Source organism: Ruditapes philippinarum, unplaced genomic scaffold (genome assembly GCF_026571515.1).
Source record: "Ruditapes philippinarum isolate M1 unplaced genomic scaffold, ASM2657151v2 ctg1275_1_1_1_1, whole genome shotgun sequence".
Classification (NCBI taxonomy): domain Eukaryota; kingdom Metazoa; phylum Mollusca; class Bivalvia; order Venerida; family Veneridae; genus Ruditapes; species Ruditapes philippinarum.
This window is the reverse complement of record NW_026854542.1, coordinates 197404-221834: the sequence shown is the minus strand read 5'-3', so window position 1 is coordinate 221834 and position 24431 is coordinate 197404. Positions and strand designations below refer to the sequence as shown.

Below are 24431 nucleotides of genomic sequence, written 5' to 3'. Positions count from 1 at the left end.
ATAACTGCTTACTGCATTAAAAAAACAAAAACATTTTGACGGACAATTTGATTTTTTTTTTTACCTAAATATAGACAGTATTTTATGGATTAACTGCGGAGTTAAATCATTGAATTTATAATGTTGACAGGATACATGTATATCGGTTTATAATACGGTACAGTTATTTGTTGTTTTGTATATCGTTCATGATTATAGATCGTTAAATCGCCTGGTGTGAATATTAGTAGGTCATGTTGTAAGTGTTAAAATTTGTACTTAAAAAAAAAAAAATTAAAATCAGGTCAAAAAAATTATAATTTTGTCAACAGATTTTTTTTTATTTTTGAAAATATTTTTTACTTTGTAAGCACAGGTAACTTGGCTTAAGAACCGTATTTTACGTGATGTGTTTTAGAAATATCAAAAATATTTAATACATGTATCAGGCTTTTAATCAGAGATATTTCAAAGAAATTGAAAGATTATATGTGTTATTGCCAATAACTTGTTCTTGCAACGGTTTTGAACGTTTAACATGTCAAATCAGAGATTATGATAGTACTGCACATATAAGCTCCTCCCCAATTTACGAAATTTTTCACTACAACAATGTTTTATGCTGATGCTATAGGGAAAACTGACTTTGTCCATTCCCCCAACCTCTTTTGTTAAATTTGCCGTGTAAGAAATAGAATGACTTTTTAACAATATTGTAATATTTAATTGTTTATTACAACAGTATAGCTCATGTTTAAAAAAAAACACTATACAAACTGCTGTCTTAAGTTTTACTTTGTGGGAAACAGTATCAACAACTGCTGAAGAAAATGGTAGAAACTGCAAAATTTATTTAACAACCACCTACGTTCAAGCCTAAATTAAAGAAAGAACATGACTTTGTCTTGTAAATTTTAGTTATCGATGATTACAGGTAATATATAATATAACAGTAATTACAGCATAAAAATTAGCAACTGTATCGCTGTAGACATGAGGCAGGAAATGTCTACCTTTTAAAATATACAAGGGGGGCAAATGTCCGCTTCAGCAAAATAAGGGTGCAAATTAATGTAACATGGGTAGGGGGATGGTAAATGTTTTTTACATTTTCATTTAAATTCGATTGCGAAACAAGTTCTTGCAGCTTATATTAAACGCTTTCGAGTCTGCTTCCTGGAACCAACCAGTACTTAGGTGTCTATGAAAAAACATGGTCGTGACCCGATTACGGCTTGAACCCATGATCTATGGCTTGAGAAGCAGATACCTTTACCACTAGGCCACCACACCCCTTAAAATGTCTTAGAAAATCATACTGTAGATATTATAAACTTATATCAAAAGCTCGCACCCACTGTGATTTCAATAATTCAATATTAAAGCAAATCTCTATACTGACAGATGTAGTATTTTAGAAATAACACATAAAATAGGTCAAAGGGTGGTCAGAAATTCATGTCCTGTGTGTCTCCTGGTCAAGTACAGGGTTTTATCGCATAGGTTGAAACCCCATCTACTTTTATGTGATACTGATACTTGATACAGTAATATAAAATTTCACATAAAAGCAATTAGTCAATGGATTGTCTGAATTTGTAAAAAAATGTAGAGTGGTAAAAATATTTTTTTTAGAATATTCGAACACTAGAGTTCTGGGGCTGTAAAATTTAAACTAAAAGTTGGGTACTTGTAAATGTATGAAACCTAATTTGGTTGTTACAATTTATTCAATATGTTTTCTTCATAAGATAAAAAAGTGATTTTATTCGAAAAACAATCCTGCATCATGTAGTATTGTACGCCGAGCTATGGTACAATTTCATGCAAACCACTCTTGTTTATCCGGACTATCTATAGCTCCAGCCACGCACATCATTATGTGATTAGCAAATTTTACACAATGGCTATTTAAAACAATATCATCGGTCTTGAAAATGGACATATAACATTGAGGTTTGACGTTGATTTGAATTTGCCATATAAAATATAGTATTTTTACGCCGAGCGTTGGTCCACCCACTCTAGTGTTCTTCCTTGTTATTAGTACAGCTAGGTAACTTATCAAGTAGTTGATGTGTAAAAAATGTATAATATTACATCTAAATGATATGTTTGATAACCAGTGTGTTTTAAAACTCATGTGTTTGCATAATGTATGACTTGTGAAATATTTAAGTATGAAGTCATGTTGACTGAACCATGCAAGAACAGTTGATTTATAATGCAAGCATAAATTATGTTGCGTAATGATTCAGTAACATTTTGTTGGACACATTCTTAAACGACCCCATTTTTTTAAAGGTTGCGGCCCAAACTGTGATATATACGGAACTCGGTAAATGTGGGTTTTTCCAAACTCAAACTAATGCCCCGGTACAAACAATCTTTAACCGTTATAGCTTCACAGTACACTAGTCTGGTGACAATAGATGTAAAATTTACCTCTTGCATTTAGTTTCGAGAAGTATGCTTGTATCCTCCGGATTAACTTGGAAAAACCCAAAATATTCTTAATTCACAAGTAAGTCTATTGTTACTATAAATAGCTTTAAATATAGACATTGCTAAGCATTTCAGGAATTTACTTTGAAGTGACACGGTGTATAGACTCAATTTTGGCTGCTAAACATAGTTTTTGCATGTAATTGAAATCTTGCCTACTCACAGTTCCAAATGCTGTGCTGAAGAGGCTAGTCAATTTACATTGACATTTTAGTGCATCACAACAGAAAATTCGACATCTTGAATTTATTATATTTAAAGGACTCCAAACAACTAACATAGCAGAAATAGTTAAGTGGACCCATAGCATAAACTGTGACTACAGGTTTTTTTGACGTGTCAGAAAAGATATATTTTTGAGGCATTTTTTTTTATGATTTGATGAAGATTACAGTACCTATTACTTTTGTTCAAAAGTTCAGATCACTTGCAAACTTCCTTTTTCCAGAATAATCATTTTTGTGTGCATTAAATTAACAACTATTTAAAACACTTTTTAACTCAAATTGGGCTTAGAGATTATAGCTCTTTTTATATTATCAATTTAATTTTTAGTATATTTCGTTATTATCTTTATCTTATTTTTCCATTCAACTGTGTAGGATTTTGAAAATTGATGGGTTTTTTGAGACTTTTGAATTTAAGTTGAGCTCCTTTAAGTGTGCTCTTTTGTGGTACCCAATTTGAAAATCTTTTCAAATTTGAATTTGAAAGTCAACTGGGACACTTGTAATGGAATAATAGACAAAAAAATAATAAAGTAATTTACACGGAATAAAATTGAAAATCATATTTTGCCTGATTCTTATTCAGCCGACTTGCAATTCTTAACGTTCAAAGCGTTTAAATATTTTTTACATTTTGTTCATTTTGCAGTTGAACTGAATATTGATATGAAAATTTGTACACAAGTTATTAGTCCAGTCATAATTAATAAATGATTCAGAAATCTCAAAAACCAAAAATCTGAGAGGAGTTCCTTTAATTGTAGAAGCAATATAACTACCAAATTGAGCTCTGAGTAACTCTAAAGATCCTTGAAAATTTATTTAGAACATTCTATACAAAATTATTTCATTTTTTGCAAGGGTTTAGTCTTCAAGGATTCATTGATGGACCACTTCATATTCCATTTATTTGTAAATTTCATTAAGAACTATCCTTTGAGGCAGTGAAGCAATTTATTGAGATAACTTCTAATGGAATGGCATATAACGGGTGTTAAAAGCAATTTTCTCCGGCTTCTCTCAAGGGGAATAAATTTCTTTTGAGGACAGTAATAAGGAGCCTCCAGATTGTAAAGCATATATGAAAATTAAGGCGGTAGACTTAATGCTTAATGTTACCTACGTTGTAAGAGCGTAAGAGCATCGCAAAATGTCAGCGCAAAATGTCAGCGTACAGAATCTAGAGCACGGAGATCTCAAACTTCTAATTATAATGTCTCCATATTACCTTTTAATTGCAATACTTTATGTATGATAGAAACGTTTACAATTTCATTAATTTTCTTTCATGGTTTAAATCTAATTTACCATTTGACAATAATTGGCTGATAATGACAAAAAAAGAAGGGCAGCCATTGTTGAGAATATTGTTGTTTTTTTTGCTGTGTAATTTAACTGCAAATTGAAATTTCTGCAACGATTCAATCTTTAGATGGTTTCATGCATTCATGGGTTTTGTTTTTCAGTTGCCATGGTAATGAACTAAATTGCAAGCACCGTTTTCATTGCAATCTCCATTTAAACCATGATTTATTTCTAATGTTGGAAGGTTTGAATAAGAGAAAGGTTTTAAGGTAGATACTACAGATATTTAGATGCAAAATGGAAGAATTAATGAGTTACTATATTCAAGGTTTCAAACGTTAATGGCAATCAACATGAGAAATGCCTTTTGCTATATTTACATAAACATATATGGCAAAGAAAGATGTAAATAAGTTTTTATAATACTGCACATTAGTAACGACACTTTTCAATGGATAATCACTTTTCAATGGATAATCATCACGTTTATATAGTTTTATATTCACAGCTGCTGTCAATTTATGAAGAAATCTCACTTTTATTTCTAAATATAGATAGTTTGATGTATAACACAAAATTTGTTACAAAGAGTCCTGATTATAATTATATGACCGTATATAAAATTTTTGAAATATAACCCTCCTCTAATAATTTAAATGCATATAACCATCATTATTATAATGTATAATAATACAATTATTTCGATAATTTAAGAAACAATTTAACCTTTTTACAGGGTTATGTTTCTTAACATAACAGCTAGCATCTTTAATATATCTAGGGATGTTATATAATTTCTTCTTGTTCATAGTTAATGTCACATAACTATTAAAAACATTCTTTGTAGGCCAAAATACATTACTATGACATTTTAATTCTAAGGTTTCTGTATTTACTGCAACGAAGCATTAAATGATATTCATTTTCAATTACATTTTGGTCGCACAATTTACACAATCTGTTTTCTCTATCCATATACCATTTAAATTACCGGTTTCAATTCTTTATCATGTAAAATCAATATCAAATAAGCTAAATATTTTCTAAAATTGTCATTTACATCTGCAATATCATTGAGATAGCTTTCAAATTGAAACTGCATTTTGTAATTACATTAAGGCATAGATTGTATAGATGCTGGCCAAATCTTGCGAAAAATTGATTCCCTCATATAAGCGACTTATTGGCATGTCCTGTCAACTCCAGGTCAGAAGTGTAACAAATAATCAGCCTGATTTATGTTGTATTAAATAGCAGTCTTCATTTACTGCCAAGCGATGTTGTCAGTCATTATGGTCAATGTCAAGTTCCATACTCTTTATTGACTCTACACCATTAATTAACTTTACTGGTTCTTTGCAGAATTCAGGAAGGGAATCTGCACTAAGGCAGATTGTTTTTTTTATAGAATTAAGCTGAAATGTTTGTGGGTAGTCAATGCTTTAAAAGGTATTAAGCTATATTTAATGGAATATTTTTTATACAAAATCTATAAAAAGGTAAGAAGAGTATTGTTGTTTCCATAAACTTACGGCTGATTCTCTACAAAGTTGTTACTTAAAGCACATGAATATTGTACGTTTGCAGATTAAAGTTAAATTTGGATTAATTGTAAATGACAGTAATAGGAGTGTCTGGGCCGAGCTAATCGTCAAATTCAAACTACTTGCCACACACCGGGGTTCGAATCTTGACAGTGACTGAAAAAAAATTGCATGGAAGTGCTGGGTCTTCTGGAAAGTCGCCTATACCTATACTTAGTTGGAGTGACATAAAAAAAAAACTGTAAAAAGTAAGGTATTTTACTTGTTAAAAATTAACAGATGGCTGAGACAAAGGATGTCCTAACCTTTGATTACATCATGATGGATGTGTCAATGCATATAAATTTAAACATTATCTATAATCCCAGTATAACCTAATAGTAATAACTTTACCGTGCAGAATTTGTGTAATGTACTTATACAGCTTTGATTCTGCACCAGTCTAATGCAATTTCAAGGTATTTCAAAATCGAGCAAACTGCAGAGGCTTAGCCCACATTGCTCAATAGGTTAGAGCGCGAGACTTTTAATCTCAACATTGTGGGTTTGATTCTCGGGCTGGCCAACTAAAATTACTAATCAGTCTTTCGGATGAGATTTTAAATGGAGGTCCCATACTGTATGAGTGCTTTAACACTTGGCACAAGAACCAGGAGAAGCTTAAAGTCTGGAATAGGGTCATCTTTCTTTATCTGTGTCTTGCACTATCCTCCAAAATATAAAATGACTAATACTCTTCTAGAGGACTCGCCCAGATGGGCAACCAGTGGCGAGTATAAATATAAAATTGAAGTACTCAAAAAAAAGCAAACTGCAGTATAGTCACAGTTCAAACTGTATATCAATGCCCTTTACTGGTGGTATAAAACCTGTCATGTTCATCACAAAATGTGGTCTAGCTCAAAACCTGAGAGTGTCAACAGATTCTACCCATGTAATAATTTTTGCATAAATTTACATCAGTTGATTCTGATGGCACATCCATGTGGTCTGATCTTTAAAAGTCTGCATTTTTCACTATTAGAATCAGTACTAAAAAAAAGAGTTTTCCCGGTAAATGATGAATGATTTGATCCAAACTTAAAGATGGACTAGTCCATTTAAGATATTAAGCATTATAAGGGTTAAAAGTAACAATTTTATAAGATGTAAAAGCCTGTTATAAAACACAATAACAATTTAATGAGATGTAAAAGCCTATTGTGTCATTCTCTGCATTTGATGAAGTCTTGTGCAAAGCATGAACTTTCAATGCCCCTAATTAATCACATTTCAAGTTATTTGAATGATGTTTTTTGCTGATTTGAATTACCAGGTGGTCTCAAACTTTAAAGTGTTACATCAAAGTTTGTATTAAAACTCATTTGAGTGCTATAATGTCATAACAATGAATACAACCTATGTCACCTGAGTATGGCCAGGTCTGAATCACCAACATCTAAACGCTTCACTAGCATTTTGCTGCTTGATTAAATGTTATGTAATTTTTGAAAAGCCACTAAAAACAAAGACTATGACATCCATTTATGGGTGGGTTTAACTTTTCCATATTGTGAAGCACGGCTGCATCCTTTGATGGTTTTATATCATGAGGTGATAAAAGCATGGTAATCTGTCTTTATACTGGTCAATTACACCTCACACTGGCTGATCAACGGACCAGAATTAACAGTCTGATTGTCTCACATCAGTGTCTCAGATCATCTCATCATTTGTGTTTGATTGATTCAAGTCTGCCTATTATAGTCCATACATTTACATATTAAACATATCTGACAATTATATATGTAAAGAAAAGCAAAGATTTTGAGGAGTTTTGAATTTTTGTTTGTTTTTTTATGTTTTATTGGGCGTTAAGCCACTTTGACGCTGTGAATAGTACTTATTTGGTGATTATTCAGTTCTACTGGTATAGGAATACTTCAGGTGTGACTTTGTGCATTGTTTAAGACACAAAGCCACCTGAGTAGAACCATTGTTACAGTCTGCCATAAACATAGCTTAGATGGCTTCCTTGTGCATGATATAGACAAGACAGACATTTCTGAAGGGCAAGAGTTTTGAAGCTGAACATTTTCAGTTAATGTTAAAAAACAAGGTTTTCCTTTATGAAGTTATTGTTATCTCCAAGCTAATTGTAACTGTTTGCAGAATACATTGGAAGAAATTTGATGGTTTGTTGTTTGGTTCATTGCATTTTAGCTACACTTAGTAATATTAACTTCTTGGCTTTGAGGCACTATTGGTTTTAGTTAACTTCCAGGATTTGAGATAGTTTTGTAATTATTGCGTTGACAGGGAATAAATACTGCAGAAATGTCACTGACAGAGTATCAAATAGGTCATTATATGCTGAGACAAGGTTTTAGCAAGAATCCGATTCGATCCATCTTTTAGAGACATAATACCATGTAATTCTATGTCTGATTCTGGCTAATTCATATTCATTTGGGGAGGATTATTTCATCAGTGAGCATTCCTGATTTGGATACTTGTATCCACATCAAATGTCGCTCATTGGCATACTCTTTTGATCTCCTCGTGGAAAACACTGGTTTGTTAGATATCAGCTATTGTGTGTCCATGTTAAAAGCAAGCAGATTTGTCGGGGCTTATCTAATTTGCTATGTCAAGGAAATGCATGCGTCAGCAGTTTGGGGGAGGGGCTTTATAATGTGTTGTCTATCCGTACCATCTCCCAATGGGTTTTTACCTTAATATTTTCCCATATATTTCAGTTTTAAACAAAAAGCCTTTAAATTTTATGACTTATTTATATAAGACCTTGGGAAAAAAAAGACCTTGACCTGTAAGGTCAGAAATTTTAAAATTTTGGAAAAATTTTAACCCAAAAAATGAAAAGAAAAAGGGACTGGGGAATTTTGGGGAAAACAATTAAACTTGTACTTGTTAGAAAAAATTTTTCTTTTGGAATTTTTTGAAGGGAAAAAAAATTTTTTATGTGTAATTCTTTTAAGGCTCTTTTAAAATCTGGAGAAAGTTTTAAAATTCTAACCATTTTCTACAAAAATTTTTCAAAACCATTTTTTATAAAAAAAGATTTTTTGATATTACTACAGTATTTAATTCCGGGGAAAGGGAAAAAACCTTACATTATTAAAAATTTTATGGGTTAATTAATGTATTTAAGGGATTCCCCGGGGATAGTTTCCCCCCCAAAAGAGGTTTTTAAATTTTTTGTTCACTTCCCCAGATGGAACCAAATTTTAAAAAAATTTTTGGGGCCCGGGAAATTTAAAGGAGGGCATGGAAATTATTTTACTATTGGGAAAAATGAGGTTTTTAAAAAATTTTTGGGGGGCATTGGGGGGTTGTAGATAATTAGGAAGCAAGATAAAAGGCCCCCCCGGGGACTTTGATTTTTAAATTTTTTAAATTTTTTCTTTGGGGCACCCCAAATGGGAGCCTACCACCCTTTTTAAAGCAAAAACAAGGAAATCTTGTACCTTTAAATTGTTTTTTTTAATGTTGGATTTTTTCCCATTTTAAAGGGTGTTTAAAGGGAACTTTTTTATGGGGCTTAGGGGGAGTGTGAAGATTTACTTTCCCGAACCAAAATTGGCTTACCAGAGGGTTACTTTTAAATTACACTATATAAACTAAGTTAAGGCAAAAAAAAAAAAAAAAAAAAAAAAAAAAAAAAGCTGTTCTTCTGGCCACCGTCACTGCCTGGAGGTATGCTTACAACATTGAAAGCGCCAACAGAAATAAACGCTAAAAAATGTATGATTTTAATTTTCTGCAATTCCCAGAAAACTATTTTTTATACATTTTTATTTAAATTATCTACGTATATATATCACTGTAAAGCCTTCTTCAAAACAGCTTCATGAGAGCTATTTGTAACGTGTAACTGATGTTTGTTTCTTAAAATAGAAGCTCAGCAAACGAATCGTCACAGCTTGACTAATTTAAATATATAGAGCGCACCAGTAGATTAGAGGTATCGAGGGGTTTCCTTATTGTTTTTAGCTCGACTTTTCTATGAAAAGGGGAGCTATCCTACTCGCCCCGGCGTCGGCGTCGGCGTTGGCGTTACACCTTGGTTAAGTTTTTCGTACCACCCCACTTTATTTCAGAAGTATTACAAGTATGGCTTTGAAACTTACCATACTTGTTCACCATCATAACCTCCATCTACAGACAAGAGTACATAACTCTGTCAAGGTTTTTGACAGAATTATGGCCCTTTTTTGACTTAGAAAGTGTATTGAGCTTGGTTAAGTTTTTTGTACCACCTCACTTTATTTCAAAACCATTGGAGGTATTGCTTTGAAACTGACCATACTTGTTTACCATCACGACCTTCATCAACAGACAAGAGGACATAACTCTGTCAAGGTTTTTGACAGAATTATGCCCCTTTTTGACTTAGAAAATACATTGAATATGGGTAAAATCCACTTATTGCCTTAACCCTTTGAGATATTGCTTTGAAACTTTTAATGCTATTTCACATCATTACCCCCATCTGTACGCAAGAGAAGGTAACTCTGTCAAGGATTTGTTTTAAAAATTAAGGCCTTTTATCGACTTAGAATCTTGGTTAAGTTTTTAGTACCAGTCCACTTTTTGACTGAACTGTTTGAGATATTAATTTGAAAGTTGGAATACTTGTTTACAATCATGATTCCCAACTTGTATTGCCTTTTACTGCAAAAACTTTTTTTATTGGCAAGCAATAAAAAAGTCGAGCGCGCTGTCTTACGGACAGCTCTTGTTGTATTTTATTGTTGGTATATTTCATTAGGTTACCAGTATATTAGAAGTATCGAGGGGTTTTCTTATTGCTTTTGTATTTTATTGCCGGTAAATTTCATTTTCCACCTTAATTCTCACGATTTGACAATGATGAAATGATTGTTCTAAAAATAACAACATATTTAACCCTTAGAAAAGCTGAAGGCTGCTTGAAAAATGCAAAATGTCAACTTATTATGGAGACTTCTGTAATTAATTTGATTACTACTGTCATTTGCTGATACATTGTCATATGCAACAGTCATTTTAAGCATTTGGCGCCTTTTTGTCAGATTTTATTGTAATGTAATGTACATTGTGAATGTAATTCAAGAAATGATAGCATCATTACTTGAAGAGCCATCATTACTAACTGTCTTGCAGACAATGATATATTTAGACCTTATCAAACCGAGTCTAAATCTGCTGGAAGTATTTTTTTGCATCTTTTGTGGTAATGATTTTATTCAAAATTAAATATTTACACAATGATTATATTGATGGAAGAATTTTTATTCATGAAGAAGACAAAGTATTTATCAGAGAATTAAAAAGCAAGCATTTTACAACTCAATTTATTATTTTCATTCTACATCTTTAACAAATTATTCACCATTCAGGCAAGTCAATTCCCTAGTCATCTATCAATTTGTCTGTGCATGATAGCGTAGCTAGATTACTCCTGTCTGTCTCAAGGTATATCCAAGTTTACAAGCTCTCCAGTCTCTACCCTACAAGGCCCTAAAAATATGGTCCAGTCAAGGCGTTTTCTGGCACAGATTATGACCCCCACCCCCCATGTCTTTCCTTTCAGGTACCATCAGTATAGACCTGCAGTCCCTTAATATATAGACAAACATAATACCAAACGGTACCAAAAAAAAAAAAAAAAAAAAAAATTTTGATAGAATATTTTGACTATTAATAACAGTAATATACAACCAAAAAATGAATGATACTGGTCAATCAATATATAAACTCTGTATAGACTCTAAAGTATTAAGATGCCATATGAAATGACTGGATATTTCTGTGAAGTTGGTCAATAACGTTGATATTATAGCTGCAAGTCATGACCACCTTTGTTTGTGCTTAGCACCTTGTGTATTTACACTGTGAACAGAAGGTGCAAGTCTTTGACAATAGTTTTATGTAACTTTCATTTGCTCATAGTCTAACCAAGTGGCTGTCAATCAATGGAATGTAAATGTTTACTTTTTTCAGTATTATGTATTGTAAATGTTTACCTTTTTTGCACTATGTAATCTTTTGTTTACATTCTTGTGTATTGTGTACATTATTTGATCTGAGAGAGAAAACAAGGGAAAATTACCAGTAACCCTTAGGCTGCTGGTGGCTCTAGAATGTACCCATGTGACCATTGCAGACCAAGATGAACTCTTTGCTCATTATCAGTTTGTCATTATTTTGAAAGCATGAGAACCTTAATACCAGTACAATAAATCTCAAACCTACATGTAAGTTGCTTGCCTCTGTACAATCATACTAAATCTTAAATGATTTCATACGATCTTAGTGGATCTCAAACCTAAGTTTCTTAATGATTCCATACGATCTTAGTGTATCTCAAACCTAAGTTTCTTAATGACTCCATACGATATTAGTGTATCTCAAACCTAAGTTTCTTAATGATTCCATACAATCTTAGTGTAATTCTCAAACCTAAGTTTCTTAATGATTCCATACAATCTTAGTGTATCTCAAACCTAAGTTTCTTAATGATTCCATACAATCTTAGTGTAATTCTCAAACCTAAGTTTCTTAATGACTCCATACAATCTTAGTGTATCTCAAACCTAAGTTTCTTAATGACCCTATATGATCTTAGTGTATCTCAAACCTAAGTTTCTTAATGACCCTATATGATCTTAATGTATCTCAAACCTAAGTTTCTTAATGACCCTATATGATCTTAGTGTATCTCAAACCTAAGTTTCTTTATGACCCTGTATGATCTTAATGTATCTCAAACCTAAGTTTCTTAATGACTCCATACAATCTTAGTGTATCTCAAACCTAAGTTTCTTAATGATTCCATACAATCTTAGTGTATCTCAAACCTATGTTTCTTTATGACTCATTAGATCTTAGAGTATCTCAAACCTAAGTTTCTTAATGACTCAATACGATCTTAGTGTATCTCAAACCTAAGTGTCTTAAAGACTCCATATAATCTTAGTTTATCTCAAACCTAAGTTTCTTAATAGCTTCATAGTTACAATCTTAGTACTGATTTAATAGTGACCACTCGTTCACTGTGCAGACCATGATCAGTCGGCATTATGGGATGGTTCAAGCTGATCTTGGTCTGCACTAGCCGCGTTGGTATATTTAGTTGTAGCCAGCAGGCTTGTGATACAAACTTGAATACAAACTTGAAAAATCCTAAAGCATAGCTTACTTGCCTTCATTAAAAATCGATCAATCTCATATGTATATGTTATTAAGGTTTTAATAATTTTATAACCTTGAAAAGTTTCAAACTGTGACACGCTTGACACCATATGTTACAAATAGTCTTGAGTTTGCGCATTGAATGCCTTAATTCATGATGGTTTTTTTTATTCGGTATTTATTCATTCAAATATCATCCGATGTTATGGTGAAGTTTTTATATCTTTTATCCATCTGTTCAGTAAATAAATATGTGTTTTATTAAGATGATTTTAATGGCACATTATTCCTAAGAAAATGAATAAAATTTTCACTTCTTTAGAAATGGCTATGATGAATGTAATAAGGTTGAAATAATTGTTTTAGAGCATGTGGGTTACGGTTAAGCTTGTTACCTGAAGAAATTAGCTCTTAAAATGTGAAATAATTTGTCATTTAAATAGCAAAATTTAAACAAAGTAGTATTTTGACTTCCATACAAAATACTCAATCACTGTAACTGTACTAATTACCAAAAAGCATCAAAAGGAAAAGAATGATCAGGTATTTATTGACTAATGAGTAACTTTTTTGAAATTATAAAAGTACACAAAAAGAAAAGTTTTTGGAAAATAAAACTTAAAAGCATTTCTGGGGCATAATGGACCTTAAATGGTTGTTCAATGTTATAACTTGGATATTGAATCTTGATATTAAATTTCAGATTCAAAAGCTGAACATAATGAAAAATTGTAAGGTAAAAGATTACTGAAGGTTACAAGTCTTGATTATAATCATTTCCAAGAAATCAACTGGTTTAAGGTCAGACAATTATAATATATAAAAATCCTTTCACTTCAAATTTGCATGCTCTTATAGAATAACATCTTTTGGTGTGTTTTTTCCGCTACATTGTTTCCGGCTCTTCGATGGAACTGGTAGGAAAATAAATGTCATTGACATGACTTACCCTCAGGAAAAGAGAGAGAGATCTTCTATGAATATTCTGTTATGGCAGCAAGAATATATGGGAATATTTTCATTTTATGGTAATGAATTAGATTTATAGTCTATTAAGAGTCTGACATATGAGCTTAAGGATAGACTTATTTGATATATTCTCCTCGAGCTAATTCCCCCAATCAATAGAATGGATTAACGAACGTATGTTTCACATAATGAACATCATCCTAAGTCAGTAAACGGAAACTACCGATGATGCTGATTAACAAAAAGCCGGTAATTATTTGAGGTTACTACGTGTACCAGTTTATTTTTTCATGAAGCAACATAATCTGTTATACTACGATATATAATTATATTTTCTAGGTATTTTCGTTGCAAGAAGAATTTGTGTTAACGAAATTTTCTCTGGCATCTCTCTATGACATTAGGAACAGTGCGTCGTTAATTCCATTGATTTTAGAGTTAAGATGCTTCCCAAAGTCTCGTGCAGCTGAGTGGGTTGGCTTTTGTATGATGCGACACGCTGTTGTAGATAATTTCAACAGACGTATAAGGACTTTAGTCAGGAAAGCCTATTATAAAGTAAATGATCTGACAGGACACCGTGCCTGTCAAAGATTTAAGCCAGTGAATAGATAGTCATTACCAACATGACCTTTTTAGTAGGACAAGTCATGCAAATAAACCTGATTAATTTCTGAAATGAACTCGTACAGCTTCCGTTTCCAGAACTGACCATTATCTGTTTTTTATGGAATATCAAGACAGAAATTTAAAGGTGGGTCAGCCAACAGTATAGAGACTTGTCAGACTGCTTGGTAAAGCAGACTGGCCTGGCTCTATACTGGTGGCAAAGGCTCTGATCACTTTTGGTTCCATTATTACTTGACATTCATTTTGGCTTATTTAAGCTTATAATTGAACCTTTATCAAGTTTAATGGCATCATGTTGTGTGCCAAATAGGGCTTGTTTGCATGATCCCTTTGACATTTATTTGAAAGCTTGCATTGGCCTGCAGACTACAGGTGTTTTTTTTTTAGCTCAACTGAGCACATGACCTTTTGCGATGGCATTTTGCCTGTCATCACAATTAGTCTAAATAGACTTACATAGTAAAACACAATTTAATCTTCTTATGGGAAATTTCAATGTTCAGAACTTTGATATTTAGGCATGTAGTACATCTAAATACATTAAATCATTATGTAGCTGTATAAAAACATTAAAAGTTAGCAGCAGGTAGAATAGTTTGGTTAGACTGAAGGTATAATTATACAGGCTGGCCGTTAATGTAGGTCTTTTATGATTGATACAGATTTATAAAAAATTATTTATCAGCTGAAAAATTCATGGCCGGCAAAATCTGATTTTGACTTACTTGACCATTTTTGAAGCATTTCTTAATATTTACATAGTAAATTCTTAAAAATTTCCACTTATCGGCTGTGTGACATTACCCGGGCAATATGACAATCGATTTTACCAGCAGGCTTCGGCAACAACAAAAAGGCCAGTCAAAACACTAAGGCCAGTATGATCTGCTGGTATGACTTTCTTATTGAGACAAGAAAAACTGCAAAAGAAAAATCTGTCCTTTATTTAAACATAACGTTTATTCAATGTAAACAAATATTGCACAGTATTATTACTATACATTGTATATGACAATGATTATTAAATTGAGCATTTTATTAAGTCAGCGTGACATAAATGATCCATTGTTTACTTTCATGATTAGCAAATGTCCCGCAATAAAAAACAATTGCAAAATCACGCATAAGTTTATATTGTATGATTACTGAGGGCGGACAATGAATAAATATTGACATACCAGCATTTGAAGTTTGTCACTTAATACTTTTTCTATACCAGATGCAGTGTATGCATATTTGGCAAGCGAGAAAGATATATCAAATTTCGGCTTTAGAGATATGACACAGTTTTAAACAACCTTTCTGCGTCTATATTTGATTATATGGGGGGAAAGGCGCACAAGTGGGGAATAAAAGCATTTAATAAGGAAATGTAAAACTAATGTGTTTAACTGATTGATATCTGGAAATTTTAATGATGACATATACAAGGTTGAATATTTAAGCAGCAAACTTGGATGATATTACTTATAAGGAATTTTGTAAGTGTTACCATGTGTATGTATGTGCTTGACGCGAAAAGTTTAAATTTAATTTTAGGACTGCACGCACATGTATGTTAGATTCTTTTGATCAGGAATATAATGTTTCTGCTCCTTTAATAAATATCACACAGGATTAGTTCTTATAGTTATTGTGCAGTTTTATTAAGTAATTTTGAATGATTGCTGTTGATTTATTGATCATTTGAATTCTTTGATCATGTATGTTGCTGACTTAAATTATTGATCATTTGATTCTTTGATCATTTAATTCTTTGATCATTTAAGTCTTCGATCATTTAAGTCTTCAATCATTTAATTTTCTACTTTTATTGCCTGGATATAGTAACTTTATATGTTACCGGCGTACTTTTTTCTTAATAAGGGGTTAATGCACTATAAGCTCAACAAGTTTCTGGGTCGGCATTGATCAATGAACTATCTAGCTATCTTTGAGATCAAGGTTTATCGATCCAGTTCAAATATTTGTTATAAAATACTTGTTGAATACCAGCGCTGACAATGCTATATCTTAATATCATATTCAAAGTTCTTCAGTTTGGTTTGTTTATTATTCCATACCAGGTGTAGTGTGGAAAGTGTTGATAAAAAAAAATATTTTGAGTAAACAAAAAAATATTCTGATTAAAAAAAAAATTACTTACTTTTCAATCTTTTTCTTTATTTTTTTTTCACATGCAATGTATTAAAATTTTGTGAATTCATGAAGTGTTAAGCAGTTAAATGTAACCATGTGCTTGTTGCAAAATGGTTGTAACTTGTATGATATAAAGAAGGATTTAACACACTTCTGCTGCAAGCCGTTGTTACACATTCTTTAACCTATGAACTTATTTCAGATCTTATGGAATACCATTTTGTGTATTTTCAGGAATGAGAGATGAGAAGAAAACCATGTTGAAGTATTTTGGATATTGAAGTGGAGATGGGACACTCTGTGTTACATTATATCCTCCTTTATCTACTGGGGCTTATACCTGCAGCTGCTGCTCTAAGTTTTGGTACCATAGGAAGTGGAGGTCTGTATTATATAAAGACTGTATAGTAGCTCTTTTATAGACTTTTGAAAGTCACTTTAAAGCATGCCTCCAGATGAGCCAAAATATTTCAAGAAACTTTAACTTTGGAAAAAGGTAAAAGATTGTAAGAAAAGTAAAGTTTCAAGTATTAATTGACATCTGATGTGCGATAAATGACTGATTTTGCTGTATAAATCACCATATTTCTACTTTGTGACTAACACAAGAAAGGCTATTTCAACATATTTTGGTCTGTTTTTGGTAATTTATGTGGATTGTAAGTGCCATTAATTTTGCAATGTGTAAATTACTTTCTTTGTTCACTTTGTATCAATCCACATAAATTAACAAAATAAGGTCACAATGTGCACAATTTTAGTCACGCAGTAGAAATATGGTGATAAATACTGCAAAATCAGCCAATAATTGCACAATTTACATGAATTATTTCTGGAATCTTTTTTACTTTTCTTCAGATTTTAGTATAATTTTCCTCAAGTTTGATTTTCTTGAAATATTTTGTCTCATCTAAATGCATGCACAGCTTTGAGACATCAAATTTATAATGATTACTACATTTTGGTTTATATCTGCAGCTGTGTAACATAATTTTGTTAAACAAGAAAAGCACAAAAATTGTTAATCAATTTTCTCTGCACTTTATTTATAATGGATCTTATAATGACTGCAAAATGCAGGATATGCATATTTGATGCCTAATTATATGAAACGTTGCACTTTAAATTTTGTATGCACAAAAATAGCCAAATTAAAAATACTGTCATCTTAATGTCGCAATACAAACTTAATGTTTAAATAGTGGCGCTCGTACAGCATGCAATCAGGACAGTGCAATACTATCAGTCATTATGATTCATGAATGTTTTATATGTGTAAACAGATGCAAATTTGAAATGAAAAGATACATTTCATGGCAATTTTATATGACTGTGTCATTCCATTGAAAGCCAATGTTGAAGACTTGGTGCAGAATGATTGTAACTTCTTCTAAATGTCATACTAGTTTCAACTCATTTCGCACCAAGCATTCAGATTGTATTTATAGTTATAATATGTACTGAAGCAATAATGTTTCCTCGAGCGTTGATTTAGTTAAACCCTTTAACCCGCTAGAGTTATAAGGAATTAGTCTTTTCTGCAAGTTATAATACATGTAAAGCCATGCCGGACTTCACACTCTTGAGCTGCCTGACCATTCTGTAATGTTTTGTTGTTAGACTCTTGTATACTGAAATCCCATAAAGGAGTTATAATACTAAGGTCCTAACGCCTTAAATCTACGTGCCTCCAGAATGATGAGCCAAAATATTTCAATAAAATCAAACTTGAGAAAAATGTTCTAAGATTTTAGGCAAAGTAAAAAGATTCAAGATTCAAGTATATTTTATTTTTATATGTTATGTGTTTACATGCATTTATAACTAAATTAAATTTCTACTGTGTTACCACATTAAAAGCTATTTTTGGATATTTTGACCTCTTTTTGGTGATTTACCTGTGTTACAAGTGCCATTTATAATATGTAAATTGCTCCCTTTTGGTTACTCAACAATACTATACTTTTAAGTACATTTTCAAAATTTTCATAAAAATTAGCATAAATCTGGAGCCTTGCTGCTTTATAACATAAAATTTGTATTTCAAACAAAGATCAACTAGGGCACCAAAAACTAAAAAATTTACAAAAGACAAATAAATACAGAGATAAAGTATAAAATAATTTGTAAATCAATGCAATTATGTGCAATTCTTGGCCATATTAGAGTTCAAATCATTTAAAAGCTTTTCATTTTTTGCACAATTAAAAATGTTATTCTTTAATTAAAATTATTACAGTATTCTTTAAATTTATTATTCTAAGAAATAAGGAGTGAGTGAATAACAATTTGGTTGTGACCTACATCAAAAATTACAATTCCAAAAAAATATTTCTTGTCCAATCATGTTATAAAAACATCAGTGATTGTTCCAAATTTTAAAGTTACACAAATTGTATAAATTGTTCTTGTTGGAGGGTTTGAGACTGCTTGTTAGAATAATGTCAAGTGGAAAACAGACGTTTGCCCCCTCAGAGGTTTTTCCCATGGACATTTACCTCCTTTTCATGTAAAGGCAGACAAATGAGGGACAAATGTCTGAGGGGGCAAATATCCTAGAATTATGTTAAAGTACGTCCTCATGAGAATTTAATGGCTTAGGTGTGTTTTGCTTAACTATAGGGTTCATGGGTTTGAGCCCTACTTGTATCAACAAAATGTTGCCTCATATGACACAGAATTGGTTTGATCCTCAAATTTGAGACCGAAAAGTAATAAACATTATTTGCATTTTAACCAACAAATGAATGTCCAGTGATAAACAAATGCTTGGTGACCTGAGGCATGTGCAAGCCCGGATTTCAGCTAGCCTTATTTAGAGAATTAAAAATAGAAAAAAAAAATTGTTCATGCATGATTAATGGCTATATGCCATCTATAATTTTATATATTTTAATATAAATAGGTTATGGAATTTAGCACCTTGGCTAAGGAATATGCCAAGCATATGCTACAAAAATTTGACAAAATTCTGTTTTGAAAATTACGGAATATTTAGTGATTCAGATTAAAGCTGTATTTGACTTGATCTTTAAAAAAAAGTGTCCAAAATAAACTACAGGCATGCAGACGATATTTGTGCGAGACATTTGAAGGTTGTTTGTCGACCTAATTTATAGGTTACCATTAAATAGGTGCTGACCTGCTTTCTGTTATCTTATTGCGTACTTCAGTACTTTGGTAATAATTCTCTTTTTGGCTCATAGTGAAAACAAGAGATTCTTTTATTAAATTGAAAGATAAACAACAAAAAACAGGATGAAATTTAATAACATCCTATCAGCAATGCATTGGTTACCACAGGACAAATTTACATACCTATTCAAACATGGTTTGATCATTAAAATGTATATATAATTCATGAAAGTGGTTTATATTGTATGATAAATTGGTACAGAATGTTTAGATGTTGTTGTTGTTGTTGTTTATTTCTTTCATTATTTTAAAGACTCATTATTCTATAAGAATGAATCAATTTTTCGTCCTTCCGAAAGGCAAATATTAGTTTTATAACAATATAAATTATGGATGTGCTCATTTTAGATGCATATTTCCGGAAGAAAAGAGCACTGGATGTGAAATTATTTGTCATAAAAGTAGCAAAATATGAATATGAAGTAATATTTTGGATTCTATTCCAAATACTAGATCAATTTATTTTTTGTGAATTGCCAAAATGCAACAGATGCAAAAGTTGGTTCAGGTTATAATTTGGCCAATGAGTAACTTTTTGGAAAGAATAACACAACAAAAATATAAAAAGCTTTTAAGAAATGAAAATGAAAGCATTTCTGATGCATATTGGACCTTTGATTGAGAGCAGTTATTTTGCAAGTCTTATTGTTTGAATATTTGCAGTTGTTCTCCCAAACGACCCGTATATATACATCGGAAAGAACTTGACCTTGAGCTGTAACCTTACAAAGTACAATGAAGTTTACAACTCGAACTATCTGAGCTTTTCCCGGAAAAATGATGAAGTTATTCCATCAGAGTATGTTACCGTGGTGTCAACGAGGTCTATTGTTCTGCGGTACCCGATAACGTCACCGGATTATGGTGGTAACTACATCTGTAAACTCAACCGAACAAATGGACGACCAGAAATTATCGGAACCCAGTTTGTAGTGGTTGAATGTAAGTGTTTCTTTTAAAAATATTTTTTTTAAAATATTTTTTATTCATTAATTTATATATAGCTTGACTTTATATAAAACTGTAATAGGAAGCGCTTTTGTACTTTACCCCGGTATTGGCGATGCCGTCACAATTTGGTTAATTTTTTGCGTTCAAGTTATTATCTCAAGAACTACTGAAGGGAATGGGTTGAAACTTCACACATTTATTTTAAAGCGTAACAGCTCACTGTCCAAGGCCCATAACTCTAAGATGGATTTTAACAGAATTATGGCCCTTTTTGAACTTGGAAAATTCTATATTATTCAGGCTTTTGTTTTACTGTCAAGCATTGAGAAATTAGCCTAGCATGTGTTGGCCTACTGACAGTTCTTGTTTTCTTAATTGTCAGCATTAGATTATTCTATATGCTAATATTTTGCATTCAAGTAAGGTAAATTTGTCATTTTCAATAAATGATATTCAACTTTTTTCTTCTTGTGTATCAGTACAAGAGTGAGTTAGCAAAATTTTATATTGCTACTGGTAAGTAATTTGATCTTTGACATGTTTTTATGCAAATTAAATTTAATGTACCAGTATAAATATGAATAGTAAATCTGAATTAAAATTTTCTGACACTTGATTGGTTTGTTTTGATTAAAAGAAGCATATGCAAATCACATTGCGACGGTAATTTTTTTGTGCAAAATACGAGGCATGCTGTTCATCCACATAAATTGTTGAATCATGCCTGCTTATATATTAATTAAAGACAAAAATACAACAACAACAAAGCCCTTAAAAAATTTCAACTTTATTTGGTTTCATGTCAGACATCTAAAATTTCCTACATTGATTTGTAATTTTTACAGCTGATAAAATTATGCACGATACTTCATGAGCAAGTGCAGCTGTTTTATCTATTTTCTAAGGTCAGTGCTCAGTGGGACATTTTGTCATAAATTAATATCCTTATTTACAATATGTCGGTTATTATCTCTAAGTGAATAAAATAAAAAAAATTTGCACTAGACGATACTGTTTGCTGCATGGTATTTTGATAATATGAGATAATTCAGGTATGACACAATCTTACCTAAATCAGGTCATTACCAGCGCTTCACTACATTCTATTTACATTGGTACATAGAGTATTTGAGTGAAAAGTAAAAGAGCTGATGGGGCGTCCGTGGCCGAGTGGTTAAGGTCGTTGACTTCAAACCACTTGCCCCTCACCGCTGTGGGTTCGAATCCCGACAGGGACTTTGGATTCTTTCATGTGAGGAAGCTATCCAGCTAGCTTACGGAACGTCGATGGTTCTACTCAGGTGCCCGTTTGTGCCTGAAATAATGCACGGAAGGGCACCTGAGGTCTTCCTCCACCAGTAAAGCTGGAACGTCACGATATGACCTATACTGTGTTGATGTGACGTAAAACCCAAAACAAAACAAACAAAAAAAGAGCTGATTCAAGCTTGTATATACCATCCTAAATTTCTGAATTGGCATTGTCCATCTTTCAAACTAGCCAAAAAACCATTCATCATTTTAAGGGAAAATTTCAAAGATACATGTAAATACCGATTGTGTAAGTAGTGAACAGTGCAGACCATGATCTGTGCCAGCTGATATTCGGTCTGCACTGGTCACTTTGGTAGATTCAGTCACCCCACCAGCAGGTGGAGGGTTATGCTCCTTTAGCAGCTAATTGATTACACTCCTGTTACTTCAAGTGAACAGTAACAGAACATTAGACAGATGGGTTGGAGAGTAGCTAATGGTTAATGAGATTCGTTATGATGAATCTATTGGTCTGCACTGGTCACTTCAGTCACTCCACCATGCAGCAGCCAAAGGGTTACGCTCCCTTAGCAGCTAATTGATTACACTCATGTTATTTCAAGGAACATTCAACTAATGGGCAAGAGAGTAGCGAAGGGTTAACCAGATTTGTTATGATAATCATCATGATTTTTCATTGGATAATAGTATTAAAGGGAATGATAGGGGACCTAGTGCTTAAGGTGTCCGCGTCTTCAAAGAGAATGTTGGTTCGTCACCATTTTTGGATCAACGTTTAACTCCAGTAACTTTTTTAGCTACTTTAAAAAAAGGCCCATTGGCTTAAATTTGAAAAATAAAATTATACAGCATTTTAGGAAATAAGTGAAATTTTAAAAGATTGAAATGTCTGTTTTTCTTCATTAGAAACATCTAAAAAAATATGGTTTTGTAAAAACTTGAAACAGTTAAAAATAATGGAATGCTTTTGGGAATATTTGTTAAGTAGAAAAATTATTCTGCATTAGGAATGGTACCTTATATTTATTTTCCCCTGTCTCTGTGTTCACTAAGAAAAGATCAGGACTTGGATCAAATGATCTTGATTTTATTTTCATTGTTTAACATGACTAAAATTGATCGTATTTGGCTAGCATTAAATAGCACATCTTCAACATGTAAAAATTGCTGATTTGCAAAGGAACAGACCTACTTTGAGATAAAATCTAAACACTCTTAATTTTTTCACATACTGGCAATTGTGAAGTATTAAAAATTCATTAAAAAGACTTTTGATAGGTTATTTAGCCACATATAAAGGCTATTTTGTTGCATTATGGGTACAAACTATGAGCCTTTTATCCTGGATCAAATAACCTTTCAAAACCATTGAGTAAATTATTTATTCAAAATGAATGATTGTTGTAATTTGAGCCGTGTCATGACAAAACCAACATAATGGGTTTGCGACCAGCATGGATCCAGACCAGCCTCTGATCAGGATCCATGCTGTTCGCTATCCGTTTCTCTACTTGTAATAGGGTTTGTAAGCGAACAGCATGGATCCTGATTAGACTGCGCGGATGCACAGGCTGGTCTGGATCCATGCTGGTCGCAAACCCATTATGTTGGTTTTGTCGTGACACGGCTCATTTGTCTTCATGAATGTTTCATCTGTTCTGTTTGCAGATGAGCCACAGCCTGTCACGGAAATAAATTGTCGAGTTTACAATTGGCAGAATATGACATGTACATGGGACCTTGGTGTACAGTTTATTCACCCCAAATTTATCGAAATAGTGCTGGTTTGGACGAGATTGTAAGATATACTTTACAAAATGTGTACAGCATTGAAAACTACTTAAAAATTCATGAGATACCTTTAAAAGACCTTCAAGTTAAATTTGGCCTTTAAAAAAGCCCTTAATTCCAACATTTGTGGCCTTAAATTTTGTTTTTTGACAGCATAAGTATTTTTTAGTCAGTCTGAATAATATGCTATAATAGGAGGAACAGAGGCATGAAAATTTATTTGTCTTTAGCAACAATAATAAAGTCATTTTGGTAGTAACCACATGTTTAAGTATTAACCAGAATCACAGTGTAGATTTATATTTACTTCGGATCAGGTATCAGACCTGATTGTAATGATTTTATTTTCAGGAAATCGCAACACGACTGTAAGCGACAGACATTAACTTCGTGTTCATGGTGGGAAGTTGACGGAGATGACTCCTTTATGGAAGATCTTGTCTACAATATGGGCGTCAGTATTGAAAACACTGCGACAAAAACATTTTACCCGAAGAAAACTAAACCCATTACTGTTGATACTTCTAAGATAGGTAAATTGTTATTTGTTAATTTAGAAAAAATCAGTCATAATGACTGCTTTCAAACTGCAGAAATAGATTTATTTTTTCATGAAGACAATTTTTATGTGAAAAGTATGTACATACATGTGAACTCTCACACTTTTAGCGGGAGACTCCCACTTTCTGCAGCCATATTTTTATAGATTTTTTTTAAAATAAGGGGTATTTTCACAAATTAAAGA

The 24431-nt window shown here is 32.2% G+C and overlaps 1 protein-coding gene across 3 annotated transcripts in view; it reads left to right on the top strand.

Annotated features, from left to right (window-relative positions):
* Positions 1-24431, top strand: part of LOC132740419 (uncharacterized) — a 127957-nt gene that overhangs the window by 62643 nt on the left and 40883 nt on the right. For 2 of the 3 annotated variants that reach the window (XM_060728321.1, XM_060728322.1), the window contains 4 exons: positions 16709-16856; positions 20333-20611; positions 23564-23693; positions 24038-24219. In XM_060728321.1, coding sequence (XP_060584304.1) covers positions 16763-16856; positions 20333-20611; positions 23564-23693; positions 24038-24219 — 685 coding nt within the window. In that variant the 5' untranslated portion in view covers positions 16709-16762. Of the gene's footprint in view, positions 1-15575; positions 15817-16708; positions 16857-20332; positions 20612-23563; positions 23694-24037; positions 24220-24431 lie in introns of those variants that run through there. The other variant, XM_060728323.1, reaches the window with a different exon arrangement.